The sequence below is a fragment of the Lutjanus erythropterus genome, chromosome 9, assembly GCF_056507025.1.
Source record: "Lutjanus erythropterus isolate fLutEry1 chromosome 9, fLutEry1.hap2, whole genome shotgun sequence".
Lineage (NCBI taxonomy): Eukaryota > Metazoa > Chordata > Actinopteri > Lutjaniformes > Lutjanidae > Lutjanus > Lutjanus erythropterus.
The window spans coordinates 3,614,816-3,637,226 of NC_139325.1; the positions used below are offsets into that span (position 1 = coordinate 3,614,816).

General features: G+C 38.3%; 2 protein-coding genes and 1 long non-coding RNA gene across 3 annotated transcripts in view; 1 reads left to right on the plus strand and 2 right to left on the minus strand.

Moving 5' to 3' along the window:
- Nucleotides 1-4,756: 4,756 nt before the first annotated feature.
- Nucleotides 4,757-9,396, minus strand: LOC146320975 (protein NLRC3-like). The gene is made up of 6 exons (XM_084725962.1): nucleotides 9,299-9,396; nucleotides 9,059-9,199; nucleotides 7,886-8,020; nucleotides 7,073-7,130; nucleotides 6,706-6,934; nucleotides 4,757-6,555 (listed from the first exon to the last, which is right to left on the minus strand). The coding sequence occupies exons 1-6, from the start codon at nucleotides 9,385-9,387 to the stop codon at nucleotides 4,757-4,759; spliced, it is 2,451 nt and encodes an 816-aa protein (XP_084582088.1). The 5' UTR covers nucleotides 9,388-9,396.
- Nucleotides 9,397-10,234: 838 nt separating this feature from the next.
- Nucleotides 10,235-12,991, minus strand: LOC146320976 (uncharacterized). Its single transcript, XR_014771378.1, has 3 exons — nucleotides 12,753-12,991; nucleotides 11,015-11,072; nucleotides 10,235-10,500 (listed from the first exon to the last, which is right to left on the minus strand). It is a non-coding gene; the product is annotated as an uncharacterized LOC146320976 (long non-coding RNA).
- Nucleotides 12,992-14,546: 1,555 nt separating this feature from the next.
- Nucleotides 14,547-22,411, plus strand: part of taf2 (TAF2 RNA polymerase II, TATA box binding protein (TBP)-associated factor) — a 32,816-nt gene continuing 24,951 nt past the window's right edge. Inside the window, exons 1-8 of the mRNA XM_084725958.1 lie at nucleotides 14,547-15,075; nucleotides 15,982-16,036; nucleotides 17,047-17,207; nucleotides 18,633-18,751; nucleotides 19,049-19,190; nucleotides 19,650-19,881; nucleotides 20,960-21,144; nucleotides 21,379-21,492. Of these exons, the coding sequence (XP_084582084.1) occupies nucleotides 15,026-15,075; nucleotides 15,982-16,036; nucleotides 17,047-17,207; nucleotides 18,633-18,751; nucleotides 19,049-19,190; nucleotides 19,650-19,881; nucleotides 20,960-21,144; nucleotides 21,379-21,492 (1,058 nt within the window). The 5' untranslated portion in view covers nucleotides 14,547-15,025. The remainder of the gene's footprint in view (nucleotides 15,076-15,981; nucleotides 16,037-17,046; nucleotides 17,208-18,632; nucleotides 18,752-19,048; nucleotides 19,191-19,649; nucleotides 19,882-20,959; nucleotides 21,145-21,378; nucleotides 21,493-22,411) is intronic.

Consider the following 22,411-nt stretch of genomic DNA (forward strand, 5'->3'; position numbering starts at 1 on the left):
GCATCATGTTCATGTTTTTGTACAGATGTACACCTCAATAAACCCAGTTCACTGTACATGCAGGAAAAAAATAACAACATACCGTCTTGTTGTTCAGCACATACTGTTAAGTCTTTATGCCTTTATGATTTCCCTCAATCATTCAGAGTCTCATTAGCAGGAAAAAAAAACCTGACTTATGGCCTGGATGTCTATTTGATTCTTCATCACATTCCTCATCTTCCTCCTTAAGATGTTTCTGCCTTAAGAATTGCCTTTTATCATGACACTTATATGTTGAACAGTCATCTACTGTAACTGTACATACTTTGTTTGTAATGGTTTGTTTGTAGATCAGCTCTGTGTTGCCTCGATGGTATCCTGACAGTGAGACTGCTGTAGATCTGTGTCTCTGAGAGGGAAACTATCCCAGTACAGTGTGTGTTTGGGGAAGGAGTGGGAAGTCCACATAAAAAACCTCACAGCGTGACAGCAACATGCATGTACTACGGTGTAGCTTGTACCTTCAGTCTGTATTACCTTCAAGCTGTAACTCCTTGCCAAGAGTGCAACAAATGATGACTACAACAATAAACTGTAATGCAATACCTGATCAAAGTATCTTCTTTGTCTTGTATTTAAAAATGTGCAAAAACACATTGTTTTTTTGCTTCAGAATGCCACAACCTGACACCCAGGAGTGATCTTAAAGAAAATTCAAATCTACCAGGTACTTGAGACCTCTTCAATGATGATGGTGTCCAAAAGTAATCTAATGGAGAACCTCGCAGGCTGTCATTGAACTCATATTTCTTTACACTGAATGGAGGATTCATATTAGATCGGGTGTCGATTGCATCTATGTTTTACAACCAATACAACCTGGACTAGCGATTGTACAGCTCAGTACATAAAAATGTACAATTTATATGCATTTTCTTTCCACTGAATGGAAGATAAGTAGGTTGGGTGCACTTGTGCAAGCAACTTCAAAATATGAAGACACAACACATACAAAGCTTGCAGGAGTTTAGCAAATCTAAGGTTATTATCATCATCTAGAGACAACCCAGTGAAACAAACTTCAGCTCAACACAGCTCAAGAGATGAGTGTTTTCAAATCCCATTTCCACACCTCAGACTGCCTAAGATAACTGAGAAAATATGAGTGTTGTTTTGATATTTTCGTTGTTTCTTTGTTTTGGTAATGAGTAATGCAAAGCCATCCTCCATACCAGTTGGTGGTGGTAATGCAGAAATTCAACTGCCAATAAACCTAAAAGAAGAACGCAACACTGGAAGCAAATATACTACTTGAATGGATGTATACAGAAAACCTGGATACTGCAGGATACTGTAACAGCAGTGCCCACTTAGTGCAGCTTGCTAGCAGGAAATAGAAATAGACTGAACTCAGCCTTACACTGCTAGTTGGAGTAACTTCAATAGAGAACAAACCGTATTTTTCACGGATCCAAAGTGTCTAAATGTACAGATAGAGTGGTCTGAATCAACTATGTGCTGTTCCTCAAATATTTGAAAACATTATCACCTCCTGCTGCCATACAAAGCTAAAGAAATTAACTTTTTAACAAAAAAGTATTGTTGATTTTTGAACAGAATTTGAGTGTGAACAAATGTTCACACATTATTGTGGAGCAGCCAAGTTTGCCCTTTGAGCTAACCTTGCTAAAGACAGATCAAAAGTGTGAAACAATATTTTCTTTGCCAACACTAGATATCAAAAAATGTACCTAAACTTCTTTCTTACTCATGTACTGTATATTAGCACAAAGTTCACTGATGAATATATTACAATAATCAGAGATGTGTGTAACTTTGATTCTGTACAGTCTCAGATGATCTGTTCAGTAGTGAGAATGTTTCTCTAGCAGAAGGAGACTCTCCCTCCTGCAGAGAACACAGAGACACTGAGGAAAAAGACCAAACTCCAAATCCAGGGTAAAGTGGTTCAGTGAATGTGGTGTTGAAGGTGTGGAGGTGGATCAGTGTGTCAGAGGAGACGCTGTAGAAGGACAGAGTGCCAGCAGGGTAGTCCACATACACTGCTACTCTGTTAGAGAGAGAGGAGGAAATTAATTTTGCGCTCTTATTGTGGCTGACAGAGTAACGGCCATCATTATAGCAGTTCAGAATCCAGGACTGATCATTCCATCCAAACCAGCAGTCTTCATTCTTTCCTTTCCTGTCGATTCCTCTGTAACTCACTGATATTTTGACCTCTTTTCTCCACTCGACCTCCCAGTAACAGCGACCGGTCAGAGCATCTCTACAGAGCACCTGAGGCCAATTGTCAAATCTGTCTGGATGATCAGGGTACGACTGATCCTCCTCCACGTGTGTCACCCTCCTGTTGTTTTCAGACAATTTCAGATTTCTATTTATGGTGTTCATGTCGAGCATGAGCTCACAGGAATCTGATGGAGAGAAAAAAAAGACAGCTGCAGTTATGAATTTATCATCTGATTTATTGACAGTTTGATGACATTGCAGATGTAATGTCACATTTTGATGATGGTTGAATATGTGCTGCTTTGTTTTCATGAATGAGATTAAAAACACACTTACACTTCTTCAGACTTGGTGTCAACCACTGGACTCCACCAGGTTCCACCCTAAAAGTAGAAGGGGGGTCAGACCAGCACATCCTCTTTCAGCATGCAAATATGGACATTACATTGCTCTGACAAACATACACAATATGTGCATCGGGTCTGCTTCTTCCTACTCTTCACCTCTGCCACTTTCCTCATACACTTAGCAGGCAGTAGATGGCTTTGCTCTCATTTTATTTTATTTTGGTTCTATTTTGGTGCAACAACAAACATTAACAAGGGACATATCAAGTGTTCTTTTCCTTTAATTATCCATGTTGGAATTGAATTAATGATCTTATATTTTTGAGGGAATTCATTAAGACTATTTTAAACAACTGGAAGAGAAGTAGGTACCTGGTTGAGATACATGAACAAAGCATCTGCACACAAATATGTCTACTGAACGGGAATTTCGTTTTTTGTTTGTTTGTTTGTTTGGTTGGCTCTAGGGATAGCGCAAATAGCAGTGGTCATGAAATCTTTCCTGAAACCCAGGTTGTATTGTGTACCACAATATATTCTTAACTTTATTTTCTATTATTATTATCACTTGAGGTTTTTTTTATATTGAATATTGCATTCTATATAGGTATTTTTGGTATTTTACTGTTATTATTATGTGGGTTTTATTTTCCATCTTCTTTTCCATTAATGATGACATTTTATCCCTGTTGTTTTGTTTTTTTTTCATGTGAAGCACATGGTCCATGGAATTTCTTAGTTCTAAGGAAACTGGGCTGCATTTCATGTATGCAAAGTGGTAGAAACAAATCATGTTAGCAGACACAACACAACACAGGTTTAACCACTAATGTAAATGTAAATTTTGGAGGGAAAATGCCTTTTTATAACTAGATGCATTGCTAGAATTAGGGCTTTCACAGTATCAGATTTGTACATAATAGTCATCCTGGCAAAATTAAATCATGATCAGTTAAATTCATTGTTTATTGTACATTTTGTCTCTTTTTTGGCAAATGATTTACACTCATAATATGAGCACAGAGAAGTGGAGAGAGAGTCTATAACCATAACTGTATAAAAGCGTACAAAAAGTGCAATTACATGTGATGGACTGTGAGAAGTATGTGTGTGTCTGTATGTTATGCTTAAACATATTCTACGCACTCAGTTTAAGCACATAGAATATATTAAAATGGCACTTGATTATTTACATTATATTATCATATTATTAACGTGATATCACTATAAATAAAAATAAAACCAGCGGGTATCCAACCTGGTACAGGTCTCTATCTGGAGATATTCTCCTGCACAAATATCATGAAGATTTATGTTCTGAGAAAAGGAATCAAAGCTTCCTACATGTGGGATTATTCATCTAACACTCATTACAGCTATTAGCCAAAGAGACAGAAGATGTCTCCAGCTCTTCCTCCTCTATCGGACTGACTCTGGCTGCAAGCAGGCCTCTTCCTACCTGAGAATGTCCAGTCTACACTGCGGATCCTCCAATCGAGCAGAAAGCAGCTTTGTCCCTGAGTCTCCCGGATGATTGTATCTCAGGTCCAGCTCTCTCAGATGGGAGGGGTTGGAGCTCAGAGCTGAGGCCAGAGGAGCACAGCCTTCCTCTGTGATCAGACAGCCTGACAGACTGTGGATATCATTTTGTAAACATAATAAACATACAGAACTTGGAGTTGATTTAAATTGGCTACTTCTTCTTGGAGATAAAACATATTAATAACTTTGGAATTTAGCAACTAATGGTTGCAATTAAGAGAGTGGAATATTATTCCAAACATCCTCCAACCTATGTTCTGTTCATAGCTATTTATGTTCCATAAGGTCACAATACCCAATGAACAACTCAGCTATTGATTATAGTTTTGTAAAAATCTGGCACAATGTATTAATGAATCCTGACCTGAGAGATTCCAGTGCACAGTATGGACTCTCCAGTCCAACAGACAGCTGTTTCACTCCTGAATCCTGCAGGTTGTTGTCACTCAGGTCCAGCTCTCTCAGATTGGAGGACTGAGAGCTGATAACTGAGGACAAAGCTTTGGAGCTTCTCTCTGAGAGGTTACAGCCACTCAGTCTGGAGAGACATCGGTAAACACAGCAGTAAGAAGTCATGTTTTTTTTTTTCCTCTGGCTGAAAGATAGAAAAGAATTTTAATATGAATAAATTCCACTTACAGAGCTTTCTTGGAGGCTTTGACCACAGGCAGCAGCCTCAGAAGAGCCTCTTCTGAAGCAGAGAATTTCTTAAGGTCAAACACGTCCAGATCTTTTTCTGATGACAGCAGAATGAAGACCAGAGTTGACCACTGAGCAGGAGAGAGTTTATCAGTGGAGAGACTTCCTGATCTCAGGGACTGTTGGATCTGCTCCACTAGAGAACGATCATTTAGTTCATTCAAACAGTGAAACAGGTTGATGCTTTTCTCTGCAGAGGGCATCTCTTCGATTTTATTCTTGATGTACTCGATTGTTACCTCATTGGTTTTTGGACTGCTTCCTGTCTGTGTCAGCAGGCCTTGTAAAAGAGTCTGATTGGTCTGCAGTGAAAGTCCCAGCAGAAAGCGGAGGAACAAGTCCAAGTGTCCATTTGGACTTTGTAAGGCCTTGTCCACAGCACACTGGTAGAAGTGTGTTGCTGCAAATCCATCTTTTCTTGATTTTGACTTCTGGCAGGTTGACTGTTCTTCTGACAGAAGATTGACACCAGAGTTGATGAATGTCAAATGGACATGAAGAGCAGCCAGAAACTCCTGAACACTCAGATGGACGAAGCAGAACACATTGACCTGGTACAGCCCTCTCTCCTCTTTACAGATCTGTGTGAACACTCCTGAGTACACTGAGGCTGCTCTGATATCGATGCCACACTCTGTCAGGTCTGATTCATAGAAGATCAGGTTTCCTTTCTGCAGCTGATCAAAGGCCAGTTTTCCCAGAGACACAATCATCTTCCTGTTCTCTGGATTCCACTGTGGATCTGTCTCACATCCTCCGTCATATTTAACATTCTTCAGTTTGGACTGAACCACCAGGAAGTGGATGTACATCTCGGTGAGGGTCTTGGGCAGCTCTCCTCCCTCTCTGGTCTTCAATACATCATCCAGAACTGTAGCAGTGATCCAGCAGAAGACTGGGATGTGACACATGATGTGGAGGATTCGTGAAGTCTTGATGTGGGAGATGATCCTACTGGTCTGCTCCTCATCTCTGAATCTCTTCCTGAAGTATTCTTCCCTCTGTGGCCCAGTGAACCCTCTCACCTCTGTCAACACGTCAACACACTCAGGAGGGATCTGATTGGCTGCTGCAGGTCGTGTTGTTATCCAGAGGCGAGCAGAGGGAAGCATTTTCCCCCTGATGAGGTTTGTCAGCAGCACATCCACTGAGGTGGACTCTTTAATATCAGTCACAATCTCATTGTTGTGGAAGTCCAGAGGAAGTCGACACTCATCCAGACCATCAAAGATGAACACAACCTGGAACTCTTCAAACCTGCAGATTCCTGCTTCTTTGGTTTCAGTAAAGAAGTGATGGACAAGTCCCACCAAGCTGAACTTATTCTCTTTCACAACATTCAGCTCTCTGAAAGTGAATGGAAATGTGAACTGTATGTCCTGGTTGCTTTTGTCTTCAGCCCAGTCCAGAGTGAACTTTTGTGTTAAGACTGTTTTCCCAATGCCAGCCACTCCCTTTGTCATCACTGTTCTGATTGGTTTATCTCTTCCAGGTAAAGGTTTAAAGATGTCTTCGTGTCTGATTGTTGCTTCTGGTCTCTTTGGTTTCCTAGAAGCTATTTCAATCTGTCTGACCTCATGTTCATCATTGACCTCTCCAGTCCCTCCCTCTGTGATGTAGAGCTCTGTGTAGATCTGATTCAGAAGGCTTGGGTTTCCTGCTTTGGCAATCCCCTCAAACACACACTGGAACTTCCTCTTAAGGTTAGATTTAAGGTTACCTGGAACAGGATGTCCTAAGTGAACACACAAAAAATAAATAAATAAATAAATATGTGATTTATAAAGAAAGAATGGATACATAAATATATTTCCCTCCACCTCTTGAGACATTAGCAAATGTCCCATTTATACAGCATGTTAAATCTTTAGAGGAATCCTCTTACTTCTCTGCAGACAGTCGGCGAGCTCCTCCTGACCCATTCTCCTCATAAAGTGCTGTGTGATCTTCAGAAATGCCTCTCTGCTGCTCGTCCTCTGCTCTTCGTCCTCTCTGTCCATCACTTTCTTATCCATGATCTGAAGCTCTGAGAATTCTGGGTTATTTGAACTCAGGACCCTCTGGAACATCTTCAGCTCATCCTTCACAAATCTGATGATATTCTCCTCCAGCATCTGGAACAGAAAATTGTAGGAATGACATGGAACCAAACATCAGATCCATGTTGGACAGACTGACAACCCACTGGTCCAAAGGTGCTGCATTCATTATTTTGAACAAAAGAGATGTAAAAGTACTTATTATATATTTACCATAAATATTGAGTCCAGGCTTGTTTGATGCTGCTGGGCAGAGCTCTCCTGGTCCACTCTGTAGGGGAATCAAGAATTATCTCATATTATATTTGTCTGAGATAAACACAAAGTAAAGGTCTTGTGAGCTAAAGTATTGATTACAACATTGGGAATCAGATGATTTCCCTTGACATGACAGTTTTGATTGTATTGCTGTAAGTCAACAACCCAGTCTGCATTTTTGTGCTGTTTTCAGTTTTCGTTGTTGGTTCACCAGCTTCATTTAGTCCCTCAGGCTCTGAATGACCCTTAAAATACTGTCAACAGCAACACACAGCCCATCTGTATAAAACAAACTTGGTGTGATTTCACCTATAACCTCTTTGGCTAGGTTCAAACAATTTGCTTGTTGTTTTGTCCTGCCATCCAGCAGAACTGTTGTCCACCACTGAAAACAACTTTGCTTAAAGGCACTCCAGAGTGGCAAAATGTGAAAAAACAAAAAAAAGTTGTATTATGCTCTATCATGCTGTAAGCAATTCAAGATTGTCCACACAGACATAACTGAGTGCATCTGTCAGCAGCATCAATAAGAAACCATCTGTGTGTTTCCTTGAACTCTCTAATTATGGTTAATTCTGTGTTTTAAAGCAGCTGATTATAATCCAGCTGTTACTGACATATTTCTATGTCTATGAGGCCTTTGTTAGCAACCAACATCTGTTAGCCTCAAATGATGCTGAAAATAAATATACAGGTTTTAAAAAAATCTCTGGATAATTAACTGTTAAAACATGAATCAGTAATATGTTAATGCTCTTAACAGCTTACCTCTTTGCAGCAGTGGGTTGTTGTCCTTTGGAATCAATGTCACGACTATTTGAGCGGTCACTCTTGAAAGACACACAGCTGAGCTCATGATCAGATCCAGGTTCAGATTCAGCAGAGGCTGGTTTCTCATAGATCCTGTTAGACAGACAAAGAACACCAAGGATGGAAATTCATTTTTTAGGCTTCGCGCTGTAGAAAGTTGCAGCTATTCGCAAGGAAGCGATGAACAAGCTGGTGCTGATTTTGTTAACAAAAACTCTGATGAAATATTTTACTCAGTGACTAAGGAGGAGGCATGACATCATTAAATACTAATGGTGACTACATTAACATGTAATATTGTTAACAACAAAAGATGAGACTCAAATGTAGTTTAAAAAAATAAAAACTATCAAAATATCTCTATTTTCATTGACAAAAAAAGAGACAAAATATTATGGACTGTTTTTTTTTTGTTTTGTTGTTTTTTTTTCAATGCAGCAGTTCCATTTTGTTTGTTGTATGCGCCACATACAATCACATAATGATTTAATATACAGTATATGGCTCAACTCACTATTTGGACCACGGTACTTGTTTTTGGACGCACAATTGCTAAACAATGCTCCTTTAACAAAATGCTATATTACGCCATCTAGTAAGGCGGTAATATTACATTGCGTAGGCTGTGTTGCAGATCATATAAGGTAAAATCTTATGTGAAATAAGTTTGGCTGAAATGAAAAATTATCGTTTTTGACTAGACTGGTTGACTAAGATGTTTAATATGATGTGATAACTACAAAAGACAACAGTTAAAATTGTAGAAAATAGCTTAGATAGTTAGAGTTTGACTAACACAAGACTAAAATGCCCAGAGTTTTAGTCAAATAAAACTTGAATATAAAAAACAAACAAAAAAGTAAGGTTTAAAAAAATATTAAAATATGATAAAAACTAACATTTGATACAGGACTAAGACCTGTTAAAAACAATAACTGCAACTCATCAAACAACATGTTAAACTGAAGTGAAGGGTTGAAGACTGGTTATACTGGGCAGCTTCAGATGTGAGATAATAAATTTAAGTGAAGAACAAATGCTGAAAATCAGCGTGCTGGTTTAATAAAACTTCTCTGGATAAATGACAGTTAAAACACAATTTTATGAAGTTTAACATTATTAACATCATACCTCTTTGCAGCAGAGGGTTGTTGACCTTTAAAATGAATGCTGCGATCATGTGACCAGTCACTTTTGCAGGACACACAGCTGGATTCAGGTTCAGATTTAGGTGCAGGTCCAGGAGAGTCTGGTGCGTGCCGTTTCCCTGGTCTTTAACACAACACACACAGCACGTTGAGTGTGAATAATGACAGTGAAGGGATTTGAGTGGACAAAGGACAATTGGAGAGTTAGAGATCCTCTTCTTACCTCTGAGTTTTGGTCTGGCTGTGATGTTCTCCACACAGAGTGGTTTTAGAGAGAGGGACACCCTCCTCTCCGTCCTCACCCGGATCCATAGCAGAGACCGCACCTTCACAGCAACACAACAGCATAGTGAGAGAGCTGCACTCATTTATTACAACAAGCTTAACATCAGGAATTTTAGTTCAGAGACATGATTCTCATTCCTCTCAATAACATGACACAACATTCAGAGTTAACAGAAACAAACATTGATATATATTTTATATGTATTAAAGATATATAAGGATTGTCAAATTGTTGCAGTACAAATTTGGATTTTGAATAACGGCAATATATTTTTCATAATCCCAAAACTTGTTAGCCTGGCATCGCCAAACTTATTCTCAAATGTAGATTGTGGCATAATCTCAAAATGACTTTTAAGCGTTTCACAGCACCCAAAATGTATTTGTTACAAACAAAACACTTCATCTAATACCACTATTAGTTTTTACACTGTTTAAATTTGACATAATTACCACATAATTTCAAGTCACAAACTTTAAAAAAGCAACTGCAACATGAAATTTGATAAAGCTGTCATTAATTGTAATAGTTGTGAAAAATATATCACTGTATCAACACATTAGTTATCTGTAATAATCTTAAAGAGTCCTCCGGGAATGAGTTTGAATTTTTGCACCTCCAGTTCCTTCAATCTTGAGGTCAATGGGTTTTTTGAATTAGTTCTTGGTTAGATGCCTGATATAAGTTTCTGTGGCTAACGCACACTTAAGAGATTTTCATGTTTTGTTCTACAATATGTGACCGGGGAGGGGGGGTGTCCGACCCAAACCCCAGACTACATGAACCCGACAACGCCACTCTGGGAATTTCAGCCAGAGAATATACACTCAACAGGTTCAGACATCAGTTCTTAGATGAAAATGAGGAGCAGAGATGTGTGTTTCAAGTTCAATCTGGAATAATTTATCAAAAATCAAAAGCAATTACTTGTTGTATTGGGTCCCTGTTAAAAAGGAGCAGACTTATTTAAAAAATAGAAATTTCTTTATTACAAAATTAAACTCTAAAATGGTTGGAAGGGGGCGTATTACCAGTGCAGGGAAGGAAGGGTGCCAACCCACAGGTTGGGGTAAGTGAGGGGGAGGGTCAGGGTGCTTCACAACCACCACCAGTGTGTCATATAACTGCTCCCACTCGCACTGCAAGACAGAGGCACACAAGGTTAACACAGCACATCAAAATGGCATGCAGTCTAAAGACCAATACTCACACTCACTATTAAAAAATGGCACAGATTTGAAACAGCAGTACATGCAAGGAGGAAGGAACTGGAGGAAAAAGTGAGCCCTCCACCCAATCAGTCAGCCTGCTACCAGCACAAGACCCAGCAACACAAAGCTTTTTGGCAGTTGGTTTAGCACGGAGATAAAAATAAGAAAAACCTTGTTCAGCACCAAATAAGATACACAACCAGATAAATTTACAAACAAAAAAATAAAAAGGAAAAAAAACTAAATAACAAACAAACAAAATCAAGTGCAAAATACAGCAAAGTAATCACTAATAATTCTAAGAAAATGATATATTAAACAACTATTGGACAAAAACACAGTGGCAACAAGGCTCCTCCTAATAGAAACAAAAAAAAACACAATATTAACTACAGATTGCTACAGTGGCCAAAATAGGCTCTTAGGAGCTATGCTGCATTACCTCGGGCAAACAGAATGGAGCTAAATTCTCTGGAAGTCATCGCCAGGTTACCTCGTTCCTATTACAAAGAGGACGTCTACATCAGGGGTGTCAAACTCATTTTGGTTCAGGGGCCACATACAGCTCGATTTGATCTCAAGTGGGTTGAACCAGTAAAATTAAAGCATAATCTATCGATTATTCTGGCGATTAATAAAGTAATCAGATAAGAAATATTGCATGTTCTGCACTTTTTCTATTACATTACTTTTGTTTTATTTAAGAAAAATGGTAATATACAAAAGAGAAAATAAGACAGGTCTATTAAATGAACAACTATAAATTACTAAAGTAAAAATACTCAGTAATTTTACTTTTAATGTAGATTTGCTTTTACTGTTTTTACTTTACTTTTTTTCCAAGCACAAAGGTAAAAGTAAAGGTAGTAATGTCTGCAGAAACCACAGACAGAAGAGTGAACTAACTCTTTTAACTGAAACAGTCACCAGAATGTTTTGTTCACATGTCAAAATCACAACATTTTTCTTCTGGAGCAGGACAGACGCTCCCAGACCCCCAGAGGACAGGGGACAGAGGACAGAGGACAGGGGACTGGTTTACCAACATGACACCTTTTTCTCCTCTTATGAGTTTGCAGGTCTGTATTTAGTCATCAAAAAATAAAGATAAAAGCATTAAAGCACAACAACAGGAATAAAAAAGTTTGATTTTTCAAAAAAGGAAACAATAACATGCAAAATATTTAAATTGTAATTAAGTAAAAAAAATACCAATGTAAAAATACCTAAATAAATAATGTGAGTATTTTTTCCATCACAGCAGGTCAGTGATCAGTGTTTCAGTGACTCTCTGTGACTCAGTGAATAGTTTTATTTACTTTATTAACTTTGGCACCATGACATGATTTTCTATTTTTGGAGCTGAGACCTTTTTCGGTCGTGTCTAGAAGGTAACTCGAGATTTGTTTTGTTGTTTGAGATGTGTTTGTTATTTCTACTAAAATAATCAAACTTGCGCGATCTTTCGCGGGTCTAAGGTTCCCTTCTAGACACGACCCTCTCTGTCTCTGTCAAACTAATGACAGCAGACTGTCTGTAAACAGCACAATGTTACACTCTGCAGTGTTTCACACAAAGACTTTATTTGTGTGGACACCCAGGTTTGGTTTGTCCTCCTCTCCTCCCTCACCTGTTCACTCTGCTGTGAGAAGGTCTGAAAGTTTCTCACAGAGAAACACAGACTCTCCTGTTTTACGTATAGGCCTCCTTATACAATTGTATAAATGCATCTGGTTGGTGTCGATGTCATTAACCATCACGTTAGTTTCGACTGCTGTAATAACCTCCGTCATTAACTACAGTCTCCTCCACACGCAGCTTCTCTGCAATCGGTCCGTTTCCCAGAGCCTTCGTAGCGCTACGTGCGTCCTAAGTTGTATTTTAAGGTCTCCCTTAAGGTTGTCCCAACTGTGGGAAACAGCCCGTAACCTTAAAGTAGACCTTAAAATACAACTTAAGACGCACGTAGCGCTTCCTGACCAGCGCTGGAAAGACTAGAAAAGTTGCGCCAGTTAAAATAGAAGCGTCCCGTCAAATTTTAAAATCTCTTAATGATTTATTGGTTATAGGTCCGGGTCCGTATAGAACGGCGTGTTGGTCCGGACTCGGACCGCGATCCGCCTGTTAGGGATCCCTGCCCTATTCAGTAAACATGCAGATAGAGCGATACCGAAGCATACCTCAGTCTGAAGTTCACCCTTCACAGCGGTAACGAAGTCGGGAAATGGCAAGACAGCGTTCACCTGGCTGACTAATACTCCTTTTAAGGGGAGGCTAAATTAGAAACAGCTGTTGTCTGTTTACTTCCTGTCTACGACTAGGATTATGTACTAAAGTGTCGTTACTGTACGGTAAAATAGTTAGCTCGCTCTGTGTTAAAGTAGCCCTGACTTTCTGAGTGGACGCGGAGCATTAACCGTAAGTTTCATAATACGGGCGCACTGAAAATGTTCGTTCGGCTGGCTTGACCAAGCGACGACAAAAGACGGCTCACCTGACCGCAGTCAAATTCAGATTAATATTAAAAATAAACTACCTGTTTCCACTGATAGTACACCACCTCAGAGTGGCTCTCACACAATTTCAGGGAAGTCTGATGTAGAATTTCAAAATTAAAGCCCTGAGAAAAGGCCAATATTTTCACTATTATTACCTAAATTCAGATTGGGTAATAATAGTGAAAATATTGGCCTTTTCTCTAATATTGGCTTATAAGGAAAGATTTGTCTGGATCCACAGAATTCAGGAGTGGTGTTTGTGAGACTTATGGTTCAGAAATCACAGTCAAAATCTAAAGTGTGTTGTTATAGCACCACCATCTGGCCCAATTGCCCAAATTTACTTCTGTTTTCGTTTTTGTGTACTTTATTTGGTTGTTTCTGGTTACTTTTTACTTTTTGGTATTACAGTACATGCATTAAGAGCTGCAATGATCGATCAATCAATTGATTATTAAATTAGTGACCAACTATTAAGTTTGATTCATAAAGTATACTGATACTAAAAAAAAAACTTGCTTAAATAGGTTTGTAGAAGAAAACTTTGAACTATCATAGCTTTGATTGGTAGATATTAAATGAACTTAACAGCACCTGCCTTACAATCAGTGATTGCCTGTTATATAATGGCAGTACAAATGATATAGGAACAAAAACAATTCATGTCAGCAATGTCAAAAGTAATAACACATATGTAATAAAACACAGTCAGTCAGGGTCTTGGGACACCTAGGGGTCTGTGAAAAGTTTTCAGATTCATTAATTACAAATATCATGATATAAAAATAGGCCTATTTATATTTTTTTTTCATGTTTCCCAGTTAAACAAACAATATCTTAATTTAAAAATCTAAAATGGTTACTTGATTATGTTCTAATTGAAAAATCGGTTATTGTTGTTTATATGTTTCTTGGGTCTCTTTTTTTTTATTGTATAGTATTTAAACTAATTAGAATTCAAATTTTATTTTATGTATGCACCAAGAGTGAAACTCACTATCTTGATGTGGATGCATGTATGTTATAGGTCTTCTGTGTTGGCATGGTGCAAGTATTTATAACATGTTTAATATCTTTCTAATGCATTTTTCTTGTGTTGTTCTTATACATAACCAAACAAGCTAAAAAAATTTTTTTGAAAAAGGCTACGTCAAATTATTCCCAGATATATTCATGAGGGGGGACGGATATTTTCTATTTTATAAGGGCAGAAACCTACTGGCCCACTGCACTGCACACTTTCCAGCGCGCGTTCCCGCGGAGCTCGTGCACTTCCCGGCAGGCAGACAGTCTACGCCCCGGATGTGACGCAGAAAAGATATGTAAAGTTACTTTTTTCTTACATTAAAAGGTGATTAATTTACAATCATTTTATAAACAAGTATGCGTCCATCGTACAGTATATCTGGTAAAAAATGTCCGTCAATTTTTTTGTTGTAAAAAAATATTTGTTGCCATTTTTACACTGGGCGGGAGTTCAAAGGTTACCAACAAAATGGCGGAGCACGCTAAAGCCGCGGTCACAATGCAGTGAGCAGTCGGACAGGGAGGATATACCTGCATGTTTTGATGCACCGTAACTACAGCAGTCTTTACATGGACCTGTTTTTTGTACACAATACCGACTGATAGTCATGGCCGACTTATATTTATGGTCACATCCACTGTGGGTACAGTAAAACACTGTACAGCAGCCTCCGGGGGCTACAAACCGAAGATAAAGCTCTTGTTACGGAGAGTACAGTACAGTGCTGGTTGCAGCATCCAACACTCGTTATTACTGTTAAAAAATAACGTTTTCGTTGGTGTTGCGGTACTGAGTTTTTTGAAATCTGACAAATGCATGAGTTTATATCTTGAACATCTGAACAACAGGGCTAAGAAGGAAACCTCACGGAGCAGCAGTGTTTTGGCATGTTGAAACTTCTGACAGGACACAACAACAAGAAGCAAGGATGAACAGGAAGAAGGATAAAGGATTCGAGAGTCCGCGCCCTTTTAAATTATAAGTATTTTTTGTATAATTTGTTATTATTAGCTTGAAATTAATCAAATGGTGTACTGACATAGATGGTAGTAACGCTAAAGGAAAGTTAACTATAGGTTAAAATGAGTATGACTTGCTTGAGTGCATAAAGTAACGTTACTTCAAGTACTAACAGTTTGAAAGATGTCTGCTTATGTAATGAGAGAGTATGCGTGGAAAATTATTAGGACCAGTGTGATGAAAAAAACACCCTGTAAGTGAGAAACCCTCCAAATAATGAGTTAGTGTGTCAAAATAACGTGCTAGTATCTCAAAATAATTACTTAGTGTTTCACAATAATGAGAATCGTCCTCAAAATAATGACTTATTCATTGTTTTGAAATATTCACTAATTATTTTGATACTATACCATTATTTTGAAAAAGTTTCTCATTACAGTATTATTGTAGGGGTGTAAGAAAATATCTGCATTTGAGTATCGCAATATAATGTTTTGCGATACTGTATTGATTCTCAAAAACACTGTATATCGATATGTGTTAATTTTGTGTTGTGTCTAAACCCTGACTGCTGGACAGCAGTTTTGATGTCTGTCTTTTTGCATAAAAAGGAAACTTTTTACTCAGGTTATATGTATACGGTAGAGTGTCTTTATACTATGGCAGTTTTCCTACAATTAGATTGCAAAAAAACCCAATATCATCTTGCTTACAGTATTGCAATATATTGAATTGTAACCCCTGTATCATGATAGGTGTTGCAATGCCAAATTCTTGTTAATATGCAGCCATAATTATTATAACCTACAGGATGTTTTTTGTCATCCCATTGCTGAAATGGGCTTCTGTACATATGTATTTAGTTAAGTTGATAGCTAAGATTTACCACTTATATTGACGTTGTTATTTTGTCATTGCTTTTACGACCCACCAGGTGGTGTGCATCAACAATATCAACTTTCAGAGGAAGTCTGTCATTGTGAGTACAGCAGTTACAGTATAACAATACATACATGTAACAGCTCTCCTAATACTAAACCAATGTCATATCCTTATTCTGTCTTCAAATTCCCATTAACTTCCATGAAGTGGTCACTAGTTTTCCTGGGATTCATATTAATTATTGCACTCCTCACAATATGGTAGACATTAAGTGATACCTGCTTGGTAATGGTGTTTTTTTGTTGACTTGATTTTTCATCACCCTCATTGAATCAGGGCAAAATGCTAATTGCATTAAAAATAATTACTTTTATTACAGTCTAATGATTCAGTGTACTGTATTATTATATGTGTAAATCTGTCATATCCATCTTGTTGTGGTTTGAGTTGCCAAGTTTTGGATATCAACCATAGAGATGTCTGCCTTCTCTCTTATGTATTGGAACTAGATGGCACCAGACTTTGTTATGAACAGTTTCATGTAGGAACTGCTTTCTTTTAATATTAGAAAGAAACTGGACCAGTGCACTGTTCTTATCTTTGATGCACATATTAGTGGAATATGGAGTTCATGAAATCAGCCCTTGGTGTTCAATTGGATCTGTCAAGTCAATACGGTGTACCTTCTAGCAAACATTAGCTAGTTTTAAGGTTGCATAAAAGGCTGGAAACATAATAAGGTAATGAACAGTTGTGTTTTTGCTTAAAAATCATCCTGTCTCATCATCTCCATGGCATCAAACCCAAGTCAAGTCAAATTAATGCTTAAACAATAACTTAATATTGAGTTCTCTCTCTAGTCCTTGTTCATCAGTTTTTTTTTTTTTTTTTACCATCAAAATCTTTTAAGGGTAGAAAAAAGACGGAGACAGCAGAAATTTTTAGAATTGATATTAGAAAATTTGGCAACTCAAAACAAAACAATCTTGATGTATAAATATCATTACAGGTCAGAGGAAAAAATTGTATTTTTGATTTTGGGGTGAACTGACCCTTCAAGCTACAGTCCATTTTCACCAACTTCTTCTTCTCTTCTGCATCCCTCAGGGCTATGTTGAGCTGACTATTTTCCCTACAGTGGTCAACCTGAACAGGATCAAGCTTAACAGCAAACAGTGCCGCATCTACAGAGTCCGAGTCAACGAACTCGAAGCTCCATTCATTTACAATGACCCCACGCTGGAGGTGTGCCACCATGAGTCCAAGCAGTGAGTATATCAGTGCTCTGTCCTCATCTTGGATGCACATAATGTATTCTGGAGTTAATGAAATCAACCTATTGTGTTGCGTAAGATCTGTCAAATGGACACAGTGCACTTGCTAGCAAACGATGTTGCGATCGCAGCAGTTCATGCAAATTCAATCAATCTCTGTGAATTCTGCACAACCTTGCAATTTTGCCTAATCACTGCAACTTTTCTGCCAATTTAACAAATCATGGCAGTTCCCCATGCAGATGTCCTACATGTACGTATGTATATATTTTTGTATTTTGTCAAAGGTACTGAAAAGAACACAAAGTTTGTCATTGTTATTGCCAGTTATAAATGCTCCGTGCTCTTGTATATTTTATGGTTTTGACCCTGCTGTTTTTGAGTTATTGCTCCAAAAAGATTTTGTTTCCTTGTGGAATACCCCCTCAGGGGCACTTCTTCATAACGCACATTTAGAGATTTGTCCCCGCAATTTCATTGCAAAAACTGCCCAAAAACATTGCAATTTGCATTATAATCTTTTAGAAAAGCTGAAAGTACGTGTTTTAGGCTGTAACAATTCCCCCCAAAGCCTGTGATATCCCGAAAGTACTGGAAAACATAAAATAATAAACAGCACCGAAAATTCTTATTATTTCTGCCTCATCAGCTCCAAGGCATCTACTCCAAATCAAGCCAAATTAATGCTTGGATAACTATGAATATTGAACCTCTTCATTTATTTTTCTTGTTAGTGAGATTTTCTACCATTCAAATCTCCCAACAACTTTCAAAATACTTGCAACTGTAAATCTAATGTGTAGTTGATATGATAAAAAAGGCTGTGAGACACTATACATTTGTAAGCTGTCAGAGATGAATCTGTACTATTTCCACTAGGACTTTTCTTCCATGAATAGCTGTGGTTGCATCCGGACATTTTTGCTTTGTTGCAAATCAGTGATATATTGTATTTACAGAATTTTTGCAAATATGAGATAGTTTTTCTTGATTTATCAAGCATTTAATTGAATGGATTAGCAAAAAAAAAAAACCCAACATAATCATCTGATTATTTTCTCTGTAAAGGTCTTCTCAGTTTCCAAAAATTGGACAGACTCACAGTTGAGTCAAAGATCAATCTTTGTTGAATTTTGGACCATAACTTACATAAATCTGCATAAAATAATGTTATAGATATCCTGTTTAAGAGATTAATTTTGAGAAAATTGAAAACATGTCAGATGCTGATGGTGAGGTGTGGGGTAAGAAATTCATATTTGGATGTCTCTGTTTTTCTCTGTATTAATCTCCTCACATTTTGGCACCTGTAGCAGTCTATCATTTCAGCAGGGCTGGGAATATTATCGTCAGTATCACTGCATAGTGGCAATATGATAATTTTGTGTAAATGTTTGATTTGTGTGTTTGTGAACGTAGGAGGAACCTCAACTATTTCTCCAGTGCCTACACAGCAGCAGTTAGTGCTGTGGACCCTGATGCAGGACATGGGGAGCTGGTCATCAAAGTTCCCTCTGAACTCTGGAAACAAGGAGACGGTAAGACTGTGACAAAAAGGCCAGTGACAATTAGAAAGGCACACAAAATCATTTGATCATTTAGTGTGTTGACTAACATAAACTACTATTAATTTTACCAGGCTGGTTAATTGAAAGATGAAATCTCATACTCAAAATTTCTTGCCTCATAGCTTGAATATACTGTAAATGGTCACATGAGGTTGATTAGCCAGTTTCCTTAGAATAAGTGAAACATTTTCTTCTCTTGTATTGGTGACAGAAATGGAACTGTAAGCCCATGACTGACACACCGATGTTTCTGTATTTTGTCTCCAGATTTGAAAGTTTTAAAGGTGTACATTGAATTTTCTCTGGACCAGCCAAAAGGAGGTCTCCACTTTGTTGTTCCTGATGTGGAAGGCAGCATGGCGGAGAGAGGAGCTCACGTCTTCTCCTTTGGATACCAGAACTCCACCAGGTCTAGAAACATCCACTGACCCTCATAGTCAAATAAAAGCACACCCTTCAATTCCACAACCAGATAGAATACATAAAATAAAACTTGAAATCAATTCATCCTGTGTATTGCCTTGTGCATCACTCTATTTCCTGGCATGCCATCGAAGCTATACTTAAATTAACAGTTTAAAAGTTCCATGTGACATTACACAAATTAGCTGTAGGTCTTGGCAATATATTGATGTTATGTTGATGTTATATGAGATTAGATATTTTGTTAGATTTTGGATATTGTTGTATTGTTATATGTTTTATATAAGTGTTTCTTTTCCTGGTTTTAAAGGCTGCATTACAGTATAGTGATGTGAGTTTCTGAACGTACCAGACTGTTTTAGCTGGTAAAGCCCGTGATAGTTCCTGTTGGTGTGCTCATGTCTGTGTACATGCTCAAAGCTCATTAGATCATGTCTTCCCTCAGATTCTGGTTCCCCTGTGTAGACTCCTACTCGGAGCTCTGTACGTGGAAGCTGGAATTCACCGTAGATGCCTCCATGGTGGCGGTGTCTTGCGGCGATCTGGTGGAGACTGTCTACACTCATGATATGAGGAAGAAGACTTTCCACTACGTCCTCCCCATCCCCACTGCGGCCCCCAATATCTCCCTGGCTGTGGGGCCCTTTGAAATCCTCGTAGATCCCTACATGCATGAGGTGGGTTTAAATGATGATTTTTCTGCATGAGGTCTGGGATGCTGGGAGGAAGAGCCCTATATCACTATTTTTGATGTCTTAATTAATTATTTTGTGATTTGTTTTTCTGAAACATAGTGAGCACATCACCACTTAGGCTTTTTGGTGAATGTTTACTCAAAGAGAATAGAGGGATAGTGCTCTATAAATACTTAAAAACATCTAAATTAGACCAACTACCTATATTTTATGTTTGCAAAAAAACAAATATCAATGTTATGTTGTGTACGGATGCCAGGATGTTGTGCGGATTGCGTTGACACCTACCTGGGATCCTAGCCAGAATACCTCCAGATGTAGTCAGGCAGATCTTTATGAGGATAACATGTCATAAAGATTGCCAAACATTCTCTGATTCCAGCTTCTCAAATGATTGGATGTTTTCAGTCTCTGTTTGGGGAAGGCAAAATAAAGATCTTGATGACATTTTGGTGCTGGGAATTTTGATGGGCAATTTGCACCATTTTTGTCAGACATTTATCAGTTCTGAATATAATTGTTAGTTGCAACCCTAAAATGAGAGCCCCCTACACTGACACCATGACTGATGCACCAGCAATGCAGGCAGCACTCTCATAAATGACTAGTCTGACGTTCACTGATACAAAGTGACCAGGTCAGTGCTGCCGACCCACTGGTCAGTCAGTCAGAAATGTGTAGAGGAGAAAATCTTATGTTTTATCTTAACAAAAATCATCATGAGATCGATCAAACAGTTAACTGACTAACAGGCCTGTTTAACATAGTAGTAATTTGTTCATCCTTGTATTTTCTACTAATAACCACTAGATGTCCCTAAACACAAGGTGGCAGTATTAAAGGTCAGATTTCCTTTCCTATAAAGGTCCTTTCAAAATTATAAAGCAGCACAAATATAAATAGCACTACTTAAGTAACGGAACAAATACAAAAATACATTTTTATTGTTGTATAAATTGAATATCCTTTGAACTTTTAGCCCTTTTCAGTTGTTCTTTTTGACATTTTGAAATATGCTGAATTACCATCTCTAACATTGCGCTTTGTCCCGTTTCCTCAGGTGACCCATTTCTGCCTGCCACAGCTACTGCCGCTGCTCAAACACTCCATGTCTTACCTACATGAGATTTTTGAGTTCTATGAGGAGATCCTGACGTGCCGCTACCCTTACTCTTGTTTTAAGACTGTGTTTGTGGACGAGGCCTACGTGCAAGTGTCCACCTATGCTTCCATGAGCATCTTCAGGTAAACATGAGATAGAACAGTGTTTCTCAACCTTGGTCCTCAAGTACCCCTGCCCTGCTTTTTTTAGATGTTTCCCTGCTCCAACACACCTGATTCAAATGATCAGGTTGTTGTCAGGCTTCTGCAGAGGCTTGACGACGAGCTGATCGCTAACTCATCGTTGTTGCAGATTGTAGTCTGGTCATACTGTATATACACTGTATTTATCTATCTGTCTTTGCCTCTGTTTTTCAGTACTAACCTGCTCCACAGCGCCATGATCATAGACCAGACCCCGCAGACACGCCGCTGTCTGGCCCAGGCCCTGGCTCAACAGTTCTTTGGCTGTTTCATTTCAAGGATGTCATGGTAAGACTCAGCGCAGTGCTACTGTCAAGTCTCAGACAGCAAGTCTAAGGATTCTTTTACACCTGTAGTTTGGCTCATTTGATCCAGGCTAAAGGAAAAAAAATATATAGTTATCTCTGCCAGGTTATGCAATGGGTCATGCATGTGACCAGCGGGGCTGGAGTTTGTCTGCAGCTAAGGTCACATACTATTAGACCCATCAGCATGAACTTTTTTGTCAACATTTATGGCCAGTGGTGACAGTTCCAGTGATTCACAATTTTTGAAAAATTTATATAAAACCTATAACTAACCTGCACCTACCTCTGACTCCTCACTCCTTCTAACCAGCTGGTAGGGGCTGAAAGTCATCAACAACTGCTGAAACAAGGCTTACCTACTAGCAGTGTTGAGGAGTAAGTAGTTATATGTAAATTAGAAAATAAATGTGATTAAATTAATTAAATTACAGTTCCTAATCAAAATGCTGGTGATTACAAAGGGGTTACGTCCAAATATTGTTTTCAGGTTGAATGGCAGAGACCTGCACTTGTCAAATGTATTTATTTATTTATTCATCCAGTAGCAGTAGTTGTGTTAAGTCTTGTTGAATTTTACTTGGTTATAAGTAACTTTGAATCTAGTTTAGAAATTGGCTTTACAAACAGAAAAAGAATCGCCATCGATAATAGTTGAACTCATTCATATAAACTAAAACCCGATAAGCTGGAGGTCCAAAGACACCAAAACTCAGCTAAATTTCCCTTTTTCTTCAGAGGCCTCTATGTCTACGTAGCTGTTGCTGTTTTATTGTGGATTTCTGTATAATATGTTGTACTTGTTGTGTTTTAATATGTTGTGATTAACTGCTACCAGGCCAGGTCTCTTGTAAATGAGATTTTCAATCTCAACAGGGCTTCCTGGTTAAATAAAGGTAATA